The following is a 21,192-nucleotide window of genomic DNA, read 5'->3' on the forward strand; positions in this document are numbered from 1 at the left end:
AAAAGAACTCGCAGACAGGCCACATATTAAGGCATTCTGGAATAGTCGCTTTAATATTAGAGGAACAGGTAGCAGGAAAAAAAATTGTGCAAGCAGGCAACATTTGGAATATGTAAAACAAATTGTTAGGGATGTAGGATGTAGGGGGTATACCGAAATGAAATAACTAGCACTAGATAGAAAATCTGGGAGAGCTACACCAAACCATTCAAATGACTGAAAAAAAAAAAAAAAACATTTAACATCACCAACATATCAATTCCCAAGTAAGCATCTAAATAAGCTAGCAGTGGATGCATTCACAGTGACAGTAGGTAAATATGTGTAATCTACTATTCAGTATTGAATTCAGTAACTATTGATTTTTACTGGCAACCTTGTGTTATTAAGTCACAATATTGTCATGCTTCTACCTGTTAATATCACAGATATATGATCCAACACTCTTATTGAAAAAAATACACACTTTGAGAAGTTATAACATTTGATACAATTGACATGAGATTAAAACTTTCAGAAAGAGTAGCTTCCATTATTCCATGTTATTCAATTCCTAAAATCAAAGAGAATGCAAACAGGATCAAAACAGCTTTGAACTGTTGCAGACATAAGTATCAATGTTGTTTCTAGCAAGTTACTAACATTTAGAACAATAAGACTAGTTATCATTTTTTTCTGAATATGGACAAATGTACTGTAGTAATAATGATTGTGTATATAAAGTACTGAATATGGGGACAAATAAACAACTATATAAAAGGTACTTAGGCTAACATCAATGGTTTTCATGATCAGATCAGTGGCTGAAAGATTATATAGTTACACTAGCCGGTTACAGACAGTCAGAATTTTAAGAAATTTCATACCTGACAAAATACTCTACATGTTTCATGCTCTGCTCATAGTTTTTTCCACCCACTTCTTGACAGTGCAGAGCTAAAAACTTTGGATCAAGTCTTGATACAGTCTGAAAAAAAAAAATTGTTTTTAAATCATTAATTTATAGTAAAAAAAACTATATACATATATATAATTAAAAACAATTATTTAAATCCACTACATACAGTTCAAATAAAAAGTAAGAACACCAACCTATCTGTACGGCTTTCAGAGTTTTACTCCTCCAACAGCAGACAAATTTTATAAATTAAAATTAAAAAAAAAATAAATCATAAGTAGATAGATACTAATGTCATAGTTAAAACATATTTTATAAACCATGGTAAGATAATGTGAATAGTATTTATGAAAATGTTCAATTGTTATGTTAGGTCTACCAATTTAAACATTGTGTTATCATATTCAATTTGTTTATTATTAATAAGTCTGCATTTATTATCATATTTACTAATATAATATTTCTATAATATATAAATTTCTTTATTATTATTATTACTGTAATTTTAAGTTTATTTTTCAATAGATGTTCAGTAACACTTGAAAAAATATTTCTTTTTTTATAATTGTAATGCTTTGAAAATGTTTTTGTGAATGACCTGGTGGTTTTTCCTCTATATCAATGAGGTGCGACAATAAAGTAATGAGACTGATTTTTCTTTGTAAGATGTGGCAACCCTGCAGCTTGTGTAGGCACACCATCTTTGACCTTGGTCTATAAGCTACTTCTAGTCCAAGCGGCACATTAATGCAACTGCTCAGTCGTGAGTTGTGCTGTAATAAGTGAACACGTGTTTGTGTCTCTCGTCACAGAAATGAAATCGCAAAATATTGCGCAACGGTATGCCATTTCTTTTTGCGTTAAATCGGGTGAAAACACAACGACAACTTATGGTAAGCTTCAGAAGGCTTTTGGAGAGGAGGTTATGTCAAGAGCTCAAGTTTTTTGGTGGCATAAAATTTTTAGTGAAGGCAGAACGAATGTTGAAGATGAAGACCACAGTGGACGACCATCAACCTCACGGACAGATGTCAACTTGACCAGGGTGCGTGAAATCGTACGATCTGATCGAAGATTATCTGTGAAAATGATTGCAGAAGAACTCAACATCAATTGAGAAACGATCTAATATTAACTGAAGATCTTGGTATGAGAAAGATTTGTGCAAAAATGGTCCCCAAAAATCTCACACAACAACAGCGAGAAACACGGAAAAATGTGGCAGCTGATCTGTTAGAGCAAACGGAAATCAATCCAGATTTGTTGAGCCGTGTTATCACTGGTGATGAAGGTTGGTTTTTTCAATACGATCCAGAGACAAAACGCCAAAGTTCGCAATGGTGCTCAAAGTGATCACCCAGACCAAAATAAGCTCGCATGTCAAAATCAAAAATAAAATGCATGCTTGTGTGCTTCTTCGATTTCAAGGGAATTGTTCATAAAGAGTGGGTGCATCCAGGAAAAACAGTTAACCGATATTTCTACAAAGAAATTTTAGAAAGACTTCGTAAACGAGTTCTTCGTGTCCGTGCCAACATTGCTGATAATTGGATTCTGCATCACGATAATGCGCCATCCCATACTGCTCTGTCAGTGCAGCAATTTTTAACCTCAAAACAAATTTCAGTACTACCATAGCCACCTTATTCACCAGATATCGCTCCATGCGATTTTTTCCTATTTCCAAGAGTCAAAATGGCGGTCAAGGGACACCATTTTCAAACAACACAAGATGTCCAAAAAGCTGTGACGAGGGTCTTGGAGGATATTACAGAAGATGAGTTCCAGAAATGTTACTATTAATGGCAGAAGCGCTGGAATAAGTGTGTGCAATCAGAGGGGAACTACTTTAAAGGAGACAACACTAAACATGACTAAAACGGTAAGCAACATTTTTTCACATCAGCCTCATTACTTTATTGTCGCACCTCGTATATATATATATCATCAGTCATCATAATTGTAACAATTACTTTATAGATTCCACAAAGTTCGTTAATAACTGATATTTTTTGTAAAATATATTTTATTACCATATATATGGAATTTTATATTGTTTTCTATTAAATATATCATAGTATTATATATTCCAGAGATATTTGTAGTATTGTTATGATATTTATAAGTAATATATTTATTATGTGAAATATTAAATGATAAATATAGTTTTAGTTTCCTAACATGCGATACATGATTTTAATCTGTTTTTTTATGCTGAAAACGCATCAACTCAGAATTTTTCTGTCACCCAGCATTTTTGGAAAATTTTTTAATTTTTATTAAAGGATTTTTTTTCATTTTTCAACATATAGTTAGCATTTTAACTCCTATACTGTACTTTGTTAGCTCATGTTTTATTGTTTAACTTTGTTAACGTAATTTGTAAGCTATAAATAAACAATACTAGACAAAGAATTAAATCATATCATAGTCACATATTATGACATCATATCTAATACTGAAGAGTGAGCCTTCATGGACAAGATTAATCGTGTCTGTGCAGGTCAAAACATGTAGCTGAAAACACAGCTGTGTTGTTTGTATTAAGCACAGGATTTAGGAATGAATTAATTTTGTTCAGTCTTATTGATGTCTTAAGTTTATTAATAGTGAAGTGTCATAATGCCTCGTAATTGTGTAAATGATGTGGTTGCCTTTTGCTATATATGTGGTGAGTACTGTAAGATCAAATAGAAAAAACATTACACCTTTAATTAAAAAAAACATATTATTTGTACTTTCAGTGTAAAATAGGTGATCAGGATAAGACGTGGGTCCCTCATATATTATGTACTAATTGTTCTATATATTTAAGAGGATGATTGAAAGGTACACAGGCTTTGCCATTTGGTGTACCTATGGATTGGTGTGAACCAAATGATCATGTAACCGATCGCTACTTTTGTTTAAAAAGTATCTCTGGAATTTCTAAAAAATCTAAACATACTGTAAAATATCCTTCATTCCAATCTGCAATCTGCAATCAGGCCTGTACTTCACAGTGAAATTATTCCAGTTCCTAAGCCACCTGTGAATCTATGTTTTGAAAGCAGCGATGAAGAATCAGGCAGTACTGAAGAAGATAACAATGATTTTCATTTTCAATTATCTTCCAATAAGCCACATCTTATATCACAAGATGAATTAAATAACTTGTTTACGGATTTAAATTTATCACAAAATCAAGATGAACTGTTAGGATCAAGACTGCAAGGTTGGAATTTACTTCAAAAAAATACAAAAATTTCAGGCTTCCAAAGCTGACAAAAAGAACTTTCTCACTACTTTATTGATGAAAATAATTTGGTTTATTTTCACAAATTGCACAAATATTGATTAGCTTATGTTGCACTTAGGACAAGTTCATAAATCTGAGGACTGGTGTCTTTTCATAGATACGTCCACGTATAGTTTAAAAGTGGTTTTACTACTCAATGGTAACAAATATCCTTTGATACCAAACGCTTATGGTATTAATTTGAAAGAGACATACGATGTGATAAAAGACGTTTTTGAAAAAATACATTATAAAAAACATAGCAGGAACTTATGTGGCGATTTGAAAATTATAGCTATTTTGTTAAGCAACAGTTAGGCTGTCCTAAGTAGATGTATTTTCTTTGCAAATGGGACAGCTGAGCTAAAGATAAATGTTATGTTATTAAAGAGTGGAAGAAAAAGACAACTTAACTCCAAATGGGAAAAATATTATTCATGAAACCTTAGTTGAACCCAAAAAAGTGTTTTTACCCCCTCACCATATCAAACTAGGAATAATAAAAAATTTTGTAAAAGCAATGAAGAAGGATAGTCCTGGATTTTTGTACATCAGGCAGAAACTTCCGAATGTAAGTGAAAGAAAAATGAAAGAATCAGACAGAAAGGCTATTTACAAAAGAAAATTATCAGTGAAATCATTCTAACACAGGTATGTCCATGCGAAATTATAAATTTTACAAATTTTAATTATATTTTCCCTTAATTTTTTTAAAGCGTAATTTACTTAAAACTAAGGATTATAAAAAAATTGTATTTACACATCAGTAATGTACGCCAAAAAGCAATTCAAGAAATTGAATCACACTTATAGAAACATTAAAAAATTTTTTTTGTCTATCAGTGTTATCATTATTTATAATAATTTTCAATGATTATTGTTATTTATTAATACGGTTTTTTTCTGATATATTTTTATTATTTGAATACTTAATAACTGATTTATCAATGAATCTTTTATTACATCCATTTATATTAGTAATATTTTTTTTATATATTCAATTTCTTCATTAATTTTTTAACATCATTATTATTAGTATATATGAATGCCTATATGTCATATTTCTAGATATATTTATTTGTATGTACATTTGATTGTCTGAAAAGTTTTGAGCCTAACACAGAAAAACTTCTTTCAAATATAATTTTATTTTTCAACAAAGTCTCCTTTTAAGTCGATACACTTTTAGAGGTTAGAGCAATGCTCTAACCTCTTTAACCCTTCTAAATAGTAGCTGGCATCTTTTTTCGGAAAATAGGTGTTTACGTATGAGATAACCTTCTCATCCAATGAAAATCTCTTTCCTCCAAGTGAAACTTTAAGGTTAGGAAATAAGAAAATGTTGCTTGAAGCCAGATCTGGTGAATATGGTGAGTGGTCAACCAATTGAAGGTGCAATTTGTGAATTTTACCCATGGCGACCATCAAAGTGTGAGCATTTTCCTAATGGAAAAGCACTTTCTTCTTCAATTGTGTTCATTTTTTTGCAATTTCTGCCTTCAGCTTGTCAAGTAGTATGCATAATACTGTACTGTTATTGTTTTACCTTTAGAAAATAATCTATAAACAAAATTCCATTATTAGCCCAAACAACAGTCACCATCACTTCCCGGCTGATGGAACCGTTTTCGCCTTTTTTGGAACAGATTCACCCTTTTCACTTGTTTTGTCTCAGAGTGTTGTGGTGGATCCACGTTTCATCTACAGTTATGAATCAACGCAAAAAATCCGACTCATTTTGCTTAAACTGCTTCAACAGGGCCTTGGAAATGTTCAATCAAATGAGTCTTTGGTCCAAAGTGAGCAAACGTGGCACCCTATGTGCTGATAGCTTATGAATATCCAATTCTTCAGTTAATATATGAAAAATTTGTTCTTTCGAAAAGCCCATAGCCTCTGCTATCTCTCCAACCTTAATTTGTTGATCGTCCAGCACTATTTGGTGAACTTTTTCGATGATATCGGTGGTAGTTGCAGTACATATTTGCTATACAAAACCACTTTAGTGTTATTTTTAATTACTAAATAATTTTATTTATTTACTGATTGAAATTCATTTTTTATGTTATAAGTATAAGAAAAGTTTATTTTATTTCTCAAAATTTCATCCATTATTTTAGCAATATAATAAGAAGGTGGTGTTTTAAATTAATAAGAGCTTGTTGGATAATTTTATTTATGTATTTTTGATAAACCTGTTACTTTTTTTTAGGGCAGCTGATATAACAGCATATAATTTTGTATGATATTTTATGTTATTATTATAACTGAGTGTTGTACGGTATTCACTTACAATATTTTTAGTAATTTTTAAGTATTAATTTAAGTATTTAATACTTTACAAGTATTAAATACTTATAAGTCATATAAGTATTTTTAAGTATTTGTAGGGGGTCTTTTATTTCTTTAAATTTAATTTCTGCAAAATATTCATTAATATTTACAATATAATTATTTATATTAATACAATTAGATTTTTTTATTATTAATTAGACATAGCAAATTTGATTTTCTGTACAAAGAATTTCAGGCTTAGTCAATTGTCACATACAATATACTCGTATTAATCTGTAAATTCCATACATCTTTCAAAATGAATATGCAACATTAAAATCAGACTCATCATATACAACTAACCATAAATTACTATAAAAACTCTGTGAAGCACTTCACGTTGCCACTATTTTTATTTATTTTTAATACAAATTAGGTTAAATATCTGTATTCTATGGAGACTGTTTGTTGTTCAACTGATTATATTAATAATTTAAATCTACGTTTGTACCTAATAAACCTATTTGTTTTTGTTCCTTAATTAATCTGTTTTTGATTGTTTTCTTAAATATATAAATCCTCAAATAATGTCAATTTCCTTCCTTTATTTATCTGCTAAATCAGTCTTACATTATTATGTTCTGGAAATGCATGTTTATTTTTTAAACAATGGACTGCCTTATTTGACTGATAAATTTCAGATTTTATGTGTGTGTTCTTTCGTTGTTCATACCTATCCAAATTAAATTTTTTTGTTTGTCTGGTACAAATTTTATTGCAAGAAGGACATTTTATTTCTTAAATACAATTTCCATATTATCATTTCTATTAACATTTATGTTTGAGATGGTTTTATTTTTATTTTGATATACGATGTCTTTATCATTCTTGTGAAATAATCTTGCTATTTTGTTAACGCTAAAATAATTCGTATAAGGAAGGGTGACCACTCAATTGGTAAATTTTTTATTTTGATTTGTCTTATTATTTTTTTGTGTTCATAATATTATTAATATATTTATCATGATAGATTTGTTGTTTCTTTACTGATCTGTTTTATGGCGGCTATTTTCCTATTTTACACTTTCTGTTGAATTCATTCTCTTTAATCTGTTATATAAATATCTGAATGCAGTAGTTTTATGTGATATGTGATGATTTGAACTGTAAGGTATAACTGCATAGGTTTTTGCCATTTTCCATACATAATCTCAAACAAAATCTACAAGATTATATTTGTAAGATCAAATATAATCTTACAATATATATGGGTTTAGGACCAGTCCTAAACCCAGTAGAACATTTATTGTAAATCAGATCTACAATAAACATTGAACTTTATTATACTGCAAGTTTTTGTCTGAAAAAGTTTTTGTTGTATCAAGCTGAAATTTCATTTACTACTAGGTTACCTACAGATTTACTTATATAAAAATAATGAACCTGATCTTTCAATCCACTTCAAAGTGGTGATCATACAAGGTGTGATCAAAAAATATGGTGAATGAATTTTTATAGCGGCAACTGCCGTTGCTACATCCATATGCTGTAATTTTTCCAATAGCATGATCAACTGAGACAGGCAGGGACAAGTTGTAACACGTTCGAGCTTGCCAGTCAGATGCCAGAGCCGCTAGAGTGAGGTTGTGTTTATCGTGTCTGTTGCGCAACATGGATTTTGAAAATCGTGTGTCAATTTGCATGGAGTGGAAGGGTTGTCTTCATGGAGATCCGGACAGGCCAAAATTGTAACTGGAGATGAAAGTTGGGTCTATTGCTATGACCCTGAGACCAAAATGCAGAGTTCCCAATGGAAAACCAGTTCATCTCCTCGCCCTAAAAAGGCACGTCAGTCAAAATCCAACATCAAGGTCATGCTCGTTGTTTTTTTCGATAGGGAAGGCATAGTGCGATCAGAGTTCGTTCCAAGGGGAACAACTGTAAATTCTGAATTTTATAAGGGTGTACTGCAACGTTTGCAAAACGACGTACAAAGAAAGCGACCAGAAAAATGGGCCAATGGCTTCCTTCTTCACCACGACAACGTGTCGTGTCACATCTCGCTTCTCATTTGCGAGTTTTTGACCGAAAAAAGTGTTCCTGTCTGTCCACATCCGCCATACTCACTGGATTTAGCACCATGCAACTTTTGGCTCTTCCCAAAAATTAAGACTGTGCTTAAAGGAAAACGTTATGACACCATTGCTGACATTGTGATGAGCACGACCGAGCAGCTGAAAGCCCTTCCGAAAGACGCCTTCCAGAAATGCCTACAGTCATGGAGTCAACATTGGGATAAGTGCATTGCTAGCCAAGGACAGTACTTTGAAGGAGATTAAATCGTATTCTATGTAACCTTATTACTTTTTTTAATAAAAAATTATTCACCGTATTTTTTGATCACACCTCGTATAAACCTTTTAATTAATATCTCTGCAACTACTGGTTTATTTAAATGTTACATTCTCCAAAAAATATTAAGCGTTTTATGATAAAGAAAATTACACCTTATCTATTCAAATCTGTTCATAAATAACAAAGTTATGGCAACAACTCTTCATGAGTCATTCTAGATTAAAAAACCAGTTTTTATTTCCTCCCAAATAAAATTAAATAACTTGATATGATCTGAACTGGAATAATTTTATTAATGTTATTGTGTAATAAATTATAATATTGAAAATATTACAATGGTGGTATTCAGTATTGAAAATGGTAGGCTCATTTTTGAACATTTATAATAAACAGGAAATCGTGTAATGCCTAGTGTACTGTTAGTGAAAATAAAATTCAAATTTAAAAAAAATAATATAATCTTGTAATAAGATTTGAAAAATTTTTTTTTACAACATTATAGGTCTTATTACACGTTTTAAACAATTATATACAATTGTACTTATGAATTATTTAACCAGCAGATCTGTACTAAGCACTAACGTGCTGAAGGTACAGAGCTACGTGTCTCCAAGTTCTCCTTGACATGTTGCCAAGCATCTCTGGATTTGTGGTTCAAAAGGCTTACTTCACATTGTTCAACTTTTTATTTGTTGCATAACAACGGTGAGATAAAGTGATCATTTTATTTTTTGGGATATGTTGATTATTCTCCACAATCAGTTGTTAGGTACAGTAAGGTCAGAACTTCAGAGTGGTCATTGCAGCAGGCTGGTGACAATCATGAACTATGACTAATCCAGCAGCTCAGAATTGTTCATTTAGGAAATTGTGAAGATGACAAGTAAAATTTGCTGGTGCCCTGTCTTGCTATATTCAGTGCATTCCATGGTACCCTTCCCTTGAAGTCCGGGTATTAAAACTTTTTTCAAGATTTGCAAATACGAATCACCAGTCACATACTCTTAAAAAAATGTGGTCTCAATAAGCATCATGATGTCATCCTGGTTTGTATAATGTCACGCAGTGAATTCCTTTCTAACTTGTGTACAAAATGATGATTTTCTCATTTATCAGCAAATGGATGTTTAATCAAGCATAATTATTGTATAAGACATCAATGTTAAACATTTACAAAATGCATTTATTATCTGTGGCATTGTTTTCCCTTTGCATCGTCGTTCACGCACCCAAACACATGTTACCAGCTGCTCTTTACACTAAAATCAGCAATGGTTTTGCAAATAAAAAAGAGAGCGATGAGTATCCTGTGTAACCTTGAGAGTACCGGATAACAACTATGGTAAAGAATTATTCTGTAGGAGCCAAATACTGCAACACTTTGAAACAGCAGTAACACGTTAATTAAATTGGATTTTGTGCACAATATTTATTCTCTTTTACTTGAAGAATATTAATGAAAAGTTAAACCCAGTATAACTTACTTTTACATAATCTCTTTTCTTAAACTGTGTTAAGGAGTAAATGATTTTTTTTATGCCCAGTGATAAAAATAAATCATGACATTTTCTGTTATAAAAAGAAGCCATCAAATTAAAGCTAAATAAACAATAGCAACACAAAAATATACAATAACCAGTTTAAAACTATTAATGAAATTTTAAACTACAGCCCACATATTTGTGTTGTATATGTGAATTATCAAAAAATGATGAAAATTAAATTTAGGTAATTAATGCTAATCATTTTAATATATTGCATGAGAGTAATTAATGTGAGGGCAATTGCAAAATACAAACACAAATAAATTTATTTATATATATTAGATCAACCAAACTACAGAATAAATAAAGTAGGATGACTTACCTTAGTCCACTATATATGCAGCAGCGCTTTCGCGATTTACTCGCATCATCTTCATTATATATTCATCTCAAATTACAATACAAACTTAGTAAAATATAACATTCATGCATTTATTTAAAATTTAAAACCTTTTAATCTTTTCATTTTTTAAAAACTTTTATTCAGTTAAATTAACAATTAAAACAACATTAAAAATTAATTAAAATTAAAAATTACATTGTAAAAATTTTTACATATATAAAAATATGATATTAAGGCATAAAAATTCAACTTAAAAATCAAATAAAGAGTAAATAAAGTAAGTTCAATTAAATGGGCAACATGCATAATTGTTTTACTTGAAATTATTTTAATTTGATTTTAATTTTAATTTGATTTTATGCCTTGACGTCATATTTTAATTTTTAATTTTAATTAATTTTTAAATATCATTTTAATTTTTAATTTAACTGAGAAAAAGTAAAAATATAAAATCTGATGTGGACACCATATCACTTCCTTGTATGTCAATTAAATTACATATACATATTTTTGCTGCACTTAATTTAAACTTATTTCGTTTGAAAATGAGATTAGATCCTCCAATTCTTTAATAAAAGTGGACAGTTATGCAATTGCTAAAATGTTAGTTTTTATTAACATCAAATATTTATACAATTATTAATTCAACAATCTTACTTGAAATATTAGGTTAAAGTAAAAGTCCCTTGATTACTCTTTAAATAAATTGTTGACAAAATAATCCAATAATAAAAACCGATTATTCTACACCGTAAGATCAAAATTAATATTTGTAATCGGTATACAGGAGTTCATTAAATGGAATAGTTTAATTATTATTAATTTTTATTTATATGACACACCAGAAATCTTGTGCATATTATGCACATGTGAAAAAAAATTTTCAGTAATCACTTTAAATTGAATATATTCAAAAATGTATTTTTTTTTGTCAAATAATTAAATAAAATGATTTAAAAAAAATAAATATACATTTTTTATAAGAACTTGCTAAGAAAATTAAAAAATAACACACTTCTAAATTATAATTTTCAGTTAATATTAAATAATCAGATGTTTCACCAAATCTATTATATACAAACATATGTAATGCCTATAAAATTACATTTACACAGTCTTAAAAGTACATAAAATTTTATTTCAATAATTTTTTTTTTCATTTTTTTTATTATCATTAATTATTATTTATTTTTTAAATTGTTTTACAATCACGGGTTAATAATTATTAAATCAATATATTTAAATTAAAAAAAGCTAAAAAAAAATCCCTTTCAGCTCAGCACGTCGGAAGACGGAGGAAGATTTCAGCAGTGCTAAGTAGAGGATAAAAAAGATTTCCACCTCAAAATTAAGAAAAACTTCAAATTTACTCAATACGACAATGGTTGCATCTGAAAAAGGTTTCACATGTTTAGCATACGACAAACCCATCTACTTAAAATTCCTGCAAAATTTTGGTCATCCCTTGCCATAAGGGTTGGTCATATCAAAAATTGGTTCAGACAAAGGTTTTAGGTAGTTAAGAGGACTAACGACTACATCAAACGGATTCGATACTGCGCTATTAAGGGAGGTATGATGTTTTTTGTCTTCAAAACCCCATTTTTTCCACCCCCTGGGCCAATGGTTGGTGATATCAAAAAAACTTTTCTTACATAAGTTTTAGGCTCTTACTCAAAGAATAGTAGGAACTTTAAACGAATTCGTTATTTTACTTAATAACAGTTATAGCGATATTTTGTTTTTTTCGTAAAAGTCCCCATTTCCATTCTCATGGTCCGATTCTAGCCGTTAACGAACTCGACCGAGATTTTGGGTCGAGTTTTATATATAAATATATATATAAAAGTATGTATAAACTTTTGGGGTCTGTGGGATGTGAAACGCGAAGATATGTAGAAATTTTCCGGAAGTCAAATCATGGAACCATTAGAATAGGTATCGTTCTTATGAAATCTACCTAAAACAAAAGCGGATGAAGACTTGATTCGAACAGATGTGCCTCTCTTTAAGATCCAAAATTTCAACATCCTACGGATAATAGTTTTTGAATTATGCGTGATATATACACATACGTACGTACAGACGTTACCCAAAACTAGTCAAAATGGATTCAGGGATGGTCAAAATGGATATTTCCGTTGAAATCTGAAAACCGAAATGTTTCGCGATTACAATACTTCCTTTACTTCGTATAAGGAAGTAGAAAAAAGTTAAAAAGATTAAAGGTTTTAAATAAAATAAATAAATACATAATATGTAATTATATTTTACGAAGTCTGTAATGTAATTTGAGATGAATAAATAATGCAGCTGATGATGCGAGTAAATCTCGAAAGCGCTCCTGCATATATCGTGGACTAAGTTAAGTCATTCTACTTTATTTATTCTGTACTTTGGTTGATCTAATAGATATATTTGTACATAGTACAGAGGAGTATGATTTTTAAAAGAATTGATTTAAAAAAAACAAACAAAAATATATAAAAAGATTTTCTAATAACTATGTTTTCTTCAGGAAAACTTATACAGCAATACCAGCTTTCGGAGACTCTTCATTGAATTCAACCACAAGAGTAACTCAGTTGACACAATCACAAGCTCTTCATTGATTTCAAAATGTTAGCCGACCAGATAATCCACCTTTGTGAAGTAATGGGGTACCTTAGGACAGAATCAGGGCTGAAGAGGATGGCTGCAAATCACCAAATTAACCTTACATAACTTTCTAAATCTACCATTATACCATTCTAAATCGAGGCCAGTACGGCTTCATGAAAGGGGTTGGCACCGAGGATTGCATCTTAAATGCTCTTGGCGAGGTGGAAAGCGCCGACTGTAAATATGTTTTGGCAATTTTTATTGACATTGAGGCAGCATTTCCTTCCTTCAGTTGGAGTTCTGTCCTGAGTTGGAACGCCGCAATATTCCCGTAGCTCTACAGGCCATAGTGCGTGACTACTTGTCCAACCGTTCGGCTCCGTTTAAAGATGCGCATCTATTTGTGGAAAAATCCGTCACCGGGGGAAGCCCGCAGGGTTCCTTTCTCCGTCCCTTGCTGTGGAAGCTGTTCTTTGACGGATTTCTGGGATTGACATTCCCAGAAGGGGTCACGGCCCAGGGTTTCGCTGATGACTGTCTCCAATTAGTTCGTGCTAACTCACGACGGCAGTTAGAAGATCGAGCGCAGGCGGCTTTGTCAACCGCAGAAGGCTGGATGGACATGCAAAATTTAAGGATTTCTGTACCTAAGACGAAGTACATGCTTCTCAAGGGTGCAGACAAATTATCATACAGTCGTAACCACTACATTAATTATAAAGGCTGTGTAATCAGCCGAGTGAGAGTTCATAAGTACCTAGGTGTTTTCTTTGATGAGAAGTTGCTTTTTACCAACCACATTAAGCAAGTAGCGGCAGACGCCGTCTCAGTAATGCACAAACTTAGGAGGATTGCTCCGAAAGACTAAGGGTTGTCGGGCCGTCAAATGTACATGATGTACCGAGGTGTCTTTGAAACCATGACTTCTTACGCGGCGCCCGTTTGGGCGCATAGGTTGGATATGAATAGAGCACTTCTTCAAAATTTAAGGAGTGCCCAGCGCAGAGCCTTAATTGTATGCACTGGTGTTTTTAAAACAACCTCCTACGAGGCTACCACCATATTGGGAAAGGTTCTCCCAATCGATTTAGTGGTGAAAGTTCGGGCAGCCATGTGGAAATTGCGAAGAGGTCGGGAGGCCGAGGTATTTGGGATGCGGTTTCGAGCCGGACCAAAACCGGAGCGGAACGACGACCACAATGCACCGGATCTAAATATCGTTCAGTTGCCCATCTCTGCGGAAGAGCCTCGCGATGAATGCGTGGCAGCTGGAATGGCACACCACGACAATTTATACAAGGGAAGATCCTTGTATAAATTTATACAGGATCTGGAGGGATGATATGCCTCAAGCTCGTTTTTAAGGGCAACGAGTGCCCAGGTGCTCACCAACCATGTTAATTTAAACCAATATCTGTTTCGGTTCCGCCTGGCAGCTGATGAGCTGTTCGTCTGTGGGGAGGTCCAGTCAAATGAACACCTGATGTTTGACTGCCCTGCTCTCGGGGGGAGCCACCCTGGAACTTAGAGGTCAAGGGGAAAATCGGCCACTCACAAGCGGCGAGTCAGTGTGGCGAGAGCCGCATTGTCGGACCGTGTGGGAGTTCCTTGATGCAGTTACTTTGTTTAAACGACATCAGTAGTTTACCTAAGGGGAAAAGACTCCTACTGTACTGCTGTGGGAAGCTAACCTAGCCAATTAAGGCTCTAAGCGCTTTAATATGCTGGACAGGTACTTGCTGGCATTCAGCAACCTAGGCGTGGCAGCGAATTGCTGTCTAGACAAAGTAAATTTTAATTTACGGATGTCATATATATTTTTAGTAGTTGACGGGGTGCGCCTACCCATTTTAGTAAATATATGATAAGTGAGCGGTTGGGACACGTAAGTCGGTGGTGTATGGCACCGCGCTTAGTCCGCTCACGCTGATAGGTAAACTCTAGGAACTGTTTAGGACACTGGTCGCTAAACTGTTTCGAGGCTGAGTAGCTGTTTGTGGCACAGATATTCGGTCTTATGCTTTAGGGCGACCGAATGGGGTGGTGGGGGGAGAAATGCCAAGCAAACCAATAACCTTACATAAAGCCTTTGTACAACTTGTGAAACAGGGCCAAACATTGTAAGCATGCCAGGCTGTTTGTTAAGAATATCCACATAGTAATTCTTGAAAACTTTCAAGACATGACAAACATCTGCTATTTTTTAAAATGAAAGAAAAAATCATTAAAAAGTTCAGAGACTGAAACATTTATAATACTTGATTTGTTAAATTTCTTTTAAAAAGTTTGTTATGATTGAGTGTTTCCTTTCCCCCTTGTCCTGTGCACTTGTGTATCTGAATTTCCCAGACCAGTTATTCAGAGCACACCATTCATTACATAATTATAATAAAAATGTCATGACTTGTATGGATCTTGCAGCACTGAGACCTACTTGCAAAAAACCACTCGTGCTAGGAATGAAAATAAGTCTCCATTATTTCTGTAACTGCTGCTTTATCAACATTGAACTAGCAGTTCAATGCAGTGATAGCAGTTGGGAATGTAACAAGTTAATGTTATAGACAGGTGATGCACAAGTGTCTTGTTGCTGTAGCAACTAGTTTATTCTAAACAGCCAATTGGAAGTAAATTTTGCAATAGCCCTCATCATATTTACTTTAAAAATGGAAAAATTATTTCTAACTTACACTTAAAAATTCTTCAGTCCAAAGCTTCAGCATAACATTTGGCTGAAACAATAAAAAAATACAGACATATTATACGTAATAAATTAATATCTTATCTTACACACCACTGTCATATTACTTTTTAAAATTTTTTTTTTGTTGCTGAAGAAATGTATGCTACTTCATCAGCAACAATACATCCTCATACTATATAAAATATTGAAGGTTATACAGTTAAATTGTATCAAGTACATGTCCTTTGTCCTATCTGTATAAACTATTCAAATAATTATTTTGTATATATAAATTGCTCCACCCTATTCAAACAATGAGGCACATTTCTGGGTTACAATAAGCAAATAATATTAGTCAAATATAATAAGAAACAATCTAAATAAACAGTCATAGAAATGGGGAGGCAGTATCTGTAATACTGTGGGGGTATTACCTGCAAGGGAGAGGATACCTAAAAATATGCAAAAAACTGACAATGTCACTTTAACACAAAAAAGTATTTACCACCAGTAAATAAGCTAAATCAGGTTTCCTTTTTATTAACCTAAACCTTGTTAACTGGTTTATAACAAGATTTCAAATTCTTTTTATTTGTTATAAATGTTTTGATTTTATCTCAAATTATTTTGCATGGCTTTGAGAAGCAGGATAATTCTGCCACTGTGTCAATCCTCCACAGCAGTTGTGTTTAAATGAAAACACAGAAAACTACAAATTGTTTTCAGAGAAAATATTCTTTCTTATTCCTTTTCTTTTATTTATAAATCAATGTAGGGGTTGAGAAAAAACTACCACAACTGGATTTCTAAGAGGGGACTGTTTATGAAATATATCAACAGCAATAGGGTGTGAAATGTTAGAAACCTAAATAAAAGTGTTAGGGTAGACAATTTAGAATTCATATAACTATATATTATATAAGTCACCGCTTTTACGTGCTGTTTCTCAGCATGTAAAAAAATTATTTATTACAGAAAAAAATTATGTTTTCAGTTTAAAAATTTCAGGTATTTAATACATATATAGAAATTAACTGAATAAGTATTATTAATTTGCAGCATAATTAAAACATCAAAAAATTATTTATAAAGCTACCTGCAATAAATTTTTCATGAATAAATTTGTCTTAAAGAAATTATAATTAAAAGGGAGTTTTATTAAAACTGATAATTCTTTTGTTAGGAATTTATTACATTTTCAAAAGGATGTAAACCAGTATAAAAAGAATTCACTGTATTGTTCAAAAATCGTACATTTGTAAAATCCATTTACCATCAACAATTTAAAAACCAGGAAAGAAATACATCTATGTCAAGAAATGTGTTGATAACACATTTGGTGTTGTAATTTCTTACTTGGTCAACATGAAATGTTATAACATTTTTTTATTAAACTGCCCATGCTTCAAGAAAGTTATCACGAATAAAATAAAAATCTGATGTGAACACCACATGACTTCCTTGTATGCCTATTAAATTACATATACACATTTAAAAAAAATGTAAAGTACATAAAATCTTATCATTAATAACTTCTGATACTTTTTTATTTTTATTGTTATTACTGAATTATTATTTATTGTAATACTCTTTTTACAATCAGAGGTTAATAATTATTAATAAATTAATATATTTAACTTAAAAAAAAAAAAGGAAGTCTGACTCGAACTAATGTGCCTTACCCTTATAAGATCCAGATATTTAATTAATTAAAATTTCATTGAGCTATAACTCCGGAACCAATGAAAATAAATAACACTTATGCTATATCGTTGAAAAGCTTTCAAAGAGGGCTTACTGTTACAGTTAAGACAAAGTCCAAAATCCAATTTTTTGGGGATTTTGGGCATTTTTGGATACTTTTGGTTCAGTTGATTGCATTCAAAAGGGGAGGTGCACGCTAGATGTTACAACAGTCCTAAATTCAAAATTTCAACATCCTATGGCTAATCGTTTTTGGGCTATGCGTGATACGTACGTACAGATGTCACATTGAACTAGTCAAAGTACATTCAAGGATTGTCAAAATGGATATTTCCACTGAAATCTGAAAATTGAAATTTTTCACGATCACAATACTTCCTTTACTTCATACAAGGAAGTAAAAACTGACACCACAAAGTTTTTTAAATTTCTCCTATTCTCTCTGCATCTCTCTTGAAATGAGATGAAATAAAATCATCAATAACACAATATTAAATATAAATAAAATAAACAATAAAATCCAAATAAAAAGTTTAAGCCTCTGTTAAGGCAATAAAAACAAATGTTTTTCAGAACAGATCTGATTTTTATAAATTAATCACAATGAAGGTAATCGGAGATTACTGATAAATTGTAAAAGTTGTTAAAAAACCATTTGTTATATAATTTAGTAAGCAAACTAAACTTTAACAAAAAAATGATAAGTGATTAAGCTTTATAATAATTAAACTGACACAAAGAACATACATATAATACTGTATTATGCAGAAATTTCTACGTTAGTGAATTAAAATATAAAAAAAATTTCTACAATAATAGTTATTTAAAAAATAAATTTTTTTAAATACCTTTGATTTTGATACAAATATCAAATTTTGTTAAGGGCACAGCCATTATAAAAACATTTCACTTTTGATGAAAAAAAAAGGAATATGTCAATTAACTTCTTAAGCACATTATCTACAGTTTAAGGACATAAATATTTCTCATTAGGTACGCGCAAATTTGTTTTCCTTAAATATAATGTATGATCAATTACAAACTAAGATAATCTAAAGAGATACTAAAGAATTACCACTGAATATATATCTAATAATTCAATTAGCGGTCAGAAAATTTCAAGACATAATTATATTTACTTCATCATTCTCTGGTGTTCTGCCTGACGGCAGATCCGTAATGCTGTCACTGTCTCCATCCATTTCTGTCTCAAGTCTTCTCCTTTGTCCCTTAGTAGTTTCTTATCTTCACCTCATTTTTAACTTCATCCTTCTTCTTCACATCCTTTCTCCTTTTAGTGATCCTTCCAATGTGATCATAAAGATTCTACTCTATTCACATATTCTAACCAGTTTCCTTTTCTTTTGTGTAATTCCCATACTAATCCTCTTCTTTAATCCTGTTCATTACTTCTTCATTCCTCATTGCTGTATCCATCCATCTTACTTTCTCCATATACACCTTAAAAGTTTCAATTCAGTTCCTCTCTCACTTCCTCATTGACTATGCTTCATCTCCATACAAGCCAATCCATAACCTTTTCCTTAACTCTTCCATACTTTTACTACACAGTAAGTACACTCTCTTTTTATTGAAGGCTTCCTTTGCCATCACAATCTTCCTTTTATTTCCGTTGTGCTTTTCCAGTCCTCTGTCACCACAGCCTCCAAATATCAGTAACTTTCTATTTTTTCTATTCTTCCTTCACTTGTTCTTACCACTCACTAAATTCTCTTTTTTATTTACTTCATTATTTTAGTTTTTCCTATATTTATTTTCATTCCTTTCTCTAAGGCTGTTAACATTCCTTGAAGCGTGTGTGTACTATTGGTTGGAATTATCATCCGCAAACTCTATGAATTTAACTCTATGAATTCTTTAATTCCTTCTTCTTCTTCTTTTTCAAACTCTATGAATTTCTCTTTCTTTATAATCTTTATTTTCTCTTTCTTCCACTATATTCCTTATTGTATCTTCAATTGAGCAGTACTGATGAGAGGCAGCATCCTTGCCTAACACCTCGACTTCGACCCACTCAAACGGTCATATTCTTATTTACTTCCATTGCTGCTGTCTCATATAAAATTCTTTAATTAACTCTGTTTTTTCATTTTGCTTTTTTCTCTTTAAGAATCTCCATAATTTCCTCCCATTTGACTCAAATGCCTTTCTAAAACTACAAAATACAGGCTCATTGCTCTTCCTCTCTCTAAATATCTCTCTCCAACCATCCTACTAGCAGCATTTTTGGTTCCTTTCCATTTCCTGAGGCCAAACTGTTCCTCTACTTCACTCACTTCCATTACTCAAAGCAACCTCTAACTAACTTAAGGCTCTTAACACAATATTTTGGTGGCATGGACTATTAAACTTATTGTCCTGTATTCTATGCATTTTGTGGTATCAGCTTTCTTCAGAATAGACATCACTGATATTTTTAAAATGTCTTCAGGCCAGTCTTCCATACTGTATATCCTATTACACAGTTAAACTATTACTTTCCCTCCTTCCTGTAAGAATTTATAAAATGCTCTGAGAAGAAAATCTATTTCAGTTGATTCTTTTATTATTCATTTCTTTAACTGCTTTCAGTACTTCACATTTTAATACTGATTTTCTTTTATCCCCTTCAACTATCTCCCATTCCTCTTCTACATTTATTTTCTCAGGTTTGTCATATATTGCCTTGTCTTGTAAGCAATGGGACCACCTTTTCTTCAATTTTATTTGAGATTTCTGTAGATATACATGGTTATTGATTCTATTTCCCTCATTATAGCCTACTTGTTCCTCTGCTGCTTTAACTATGGCATTTTTTATTCTCATTAAGTCTCCTCACTGTTCTAATTTTTCTTTTTGCTTTCTTTAATTGCCTAAGCTAGTTTTTCTCATTGTTTCCTCATCCAATTTCTTCAGTTTTATTACGTTCCATTTCTTAACTAACTTTGCTTTCTCAAATCCATCAAAAGTAGCACATGATCACTACTGATATCTGCACCTGGTAATCCATTGGCTTTTTTAACAGCATTCCTAAACGTTTTATCTACTAGAAAATGGTCTATCACATAGCATGCATAGTCTCCACGGTATACCCTTGTACATCTCCTTTTTCATGGTTTTTGAAGTGTTTGTAATAAATAACTTTTCTCTTCGAAAATCTAATAATTTGTTCTCCCTTTCATTATTCCTTACCCCTAAGTCAAATTTTCCTATTGCATTCCTTTTTCACCTTCTTCTTTGACCACAGTACTCCATTCTCTCATCAGTGATTTTCTACAGTCTTTTCTTATTTTCTTACATTTTCAAAAATACTCTCATAACTTCTTCATAATTTGTTGTTGGCATGTATACTTATACACTAAATCTTTTGGTAACATCCCAATCCTTAAAGATTTTTATAGTTTTAATTTAAAGATTAATTTTTTATTTTTGAAAAAGTAAGTGGGTATTTCAATTACTCACTCATTCAGTGTGCCATGAAGAAATGGAGAAATTTTCAGGACATGTTCTACT

The 21,192-nt window shown here is 31.7% G+C and overlaps 1 protein-coding gene across 1 annotated transcript in view; it reads right to left on the reverse strand.

Annotated features, from left to right (window-relative positions):
- Positions 1 to 21,192, reverse strand: part of 5PtaseI (inositol polyphosphate-5-phosphatase A) — a 161,418-nt gene that overhangs the window by 105,772 nt on the left and 34,454 nt on the right. Inside the window, exons 2-3 of the mRNA XM_075354957.1 lie at positions 15,983 to 16,024; positions 867 to 967 (exon numbers count right to left, since the gene is read on the reverse strand). Of these exons, the coding sequence (XP_075211072.1) occupies positions 867 to 967; positions 15,983 to 16,024 (143 nt within the window). The remainder of the gene's footprint in view (positions 1 to 866; positions 968 to 15,982; positions 16,025 to 21,192) is intronic.

The sequence above is a fragment of the Lycorma delicatula genome, chromosome 1, assembly GCF_047948215.1.
Source record: "Lycorma delicatula isolate Av1 chromosome 1, ASM4794821v1, whole genome shotgun sequence".
NCBI classification, from domain to species: Eukaryota; Metazoa; Arthropoda; class Insecta; order Hemiptera; family Fulgoridae; genus Lycorma; species Lycorma delicatula.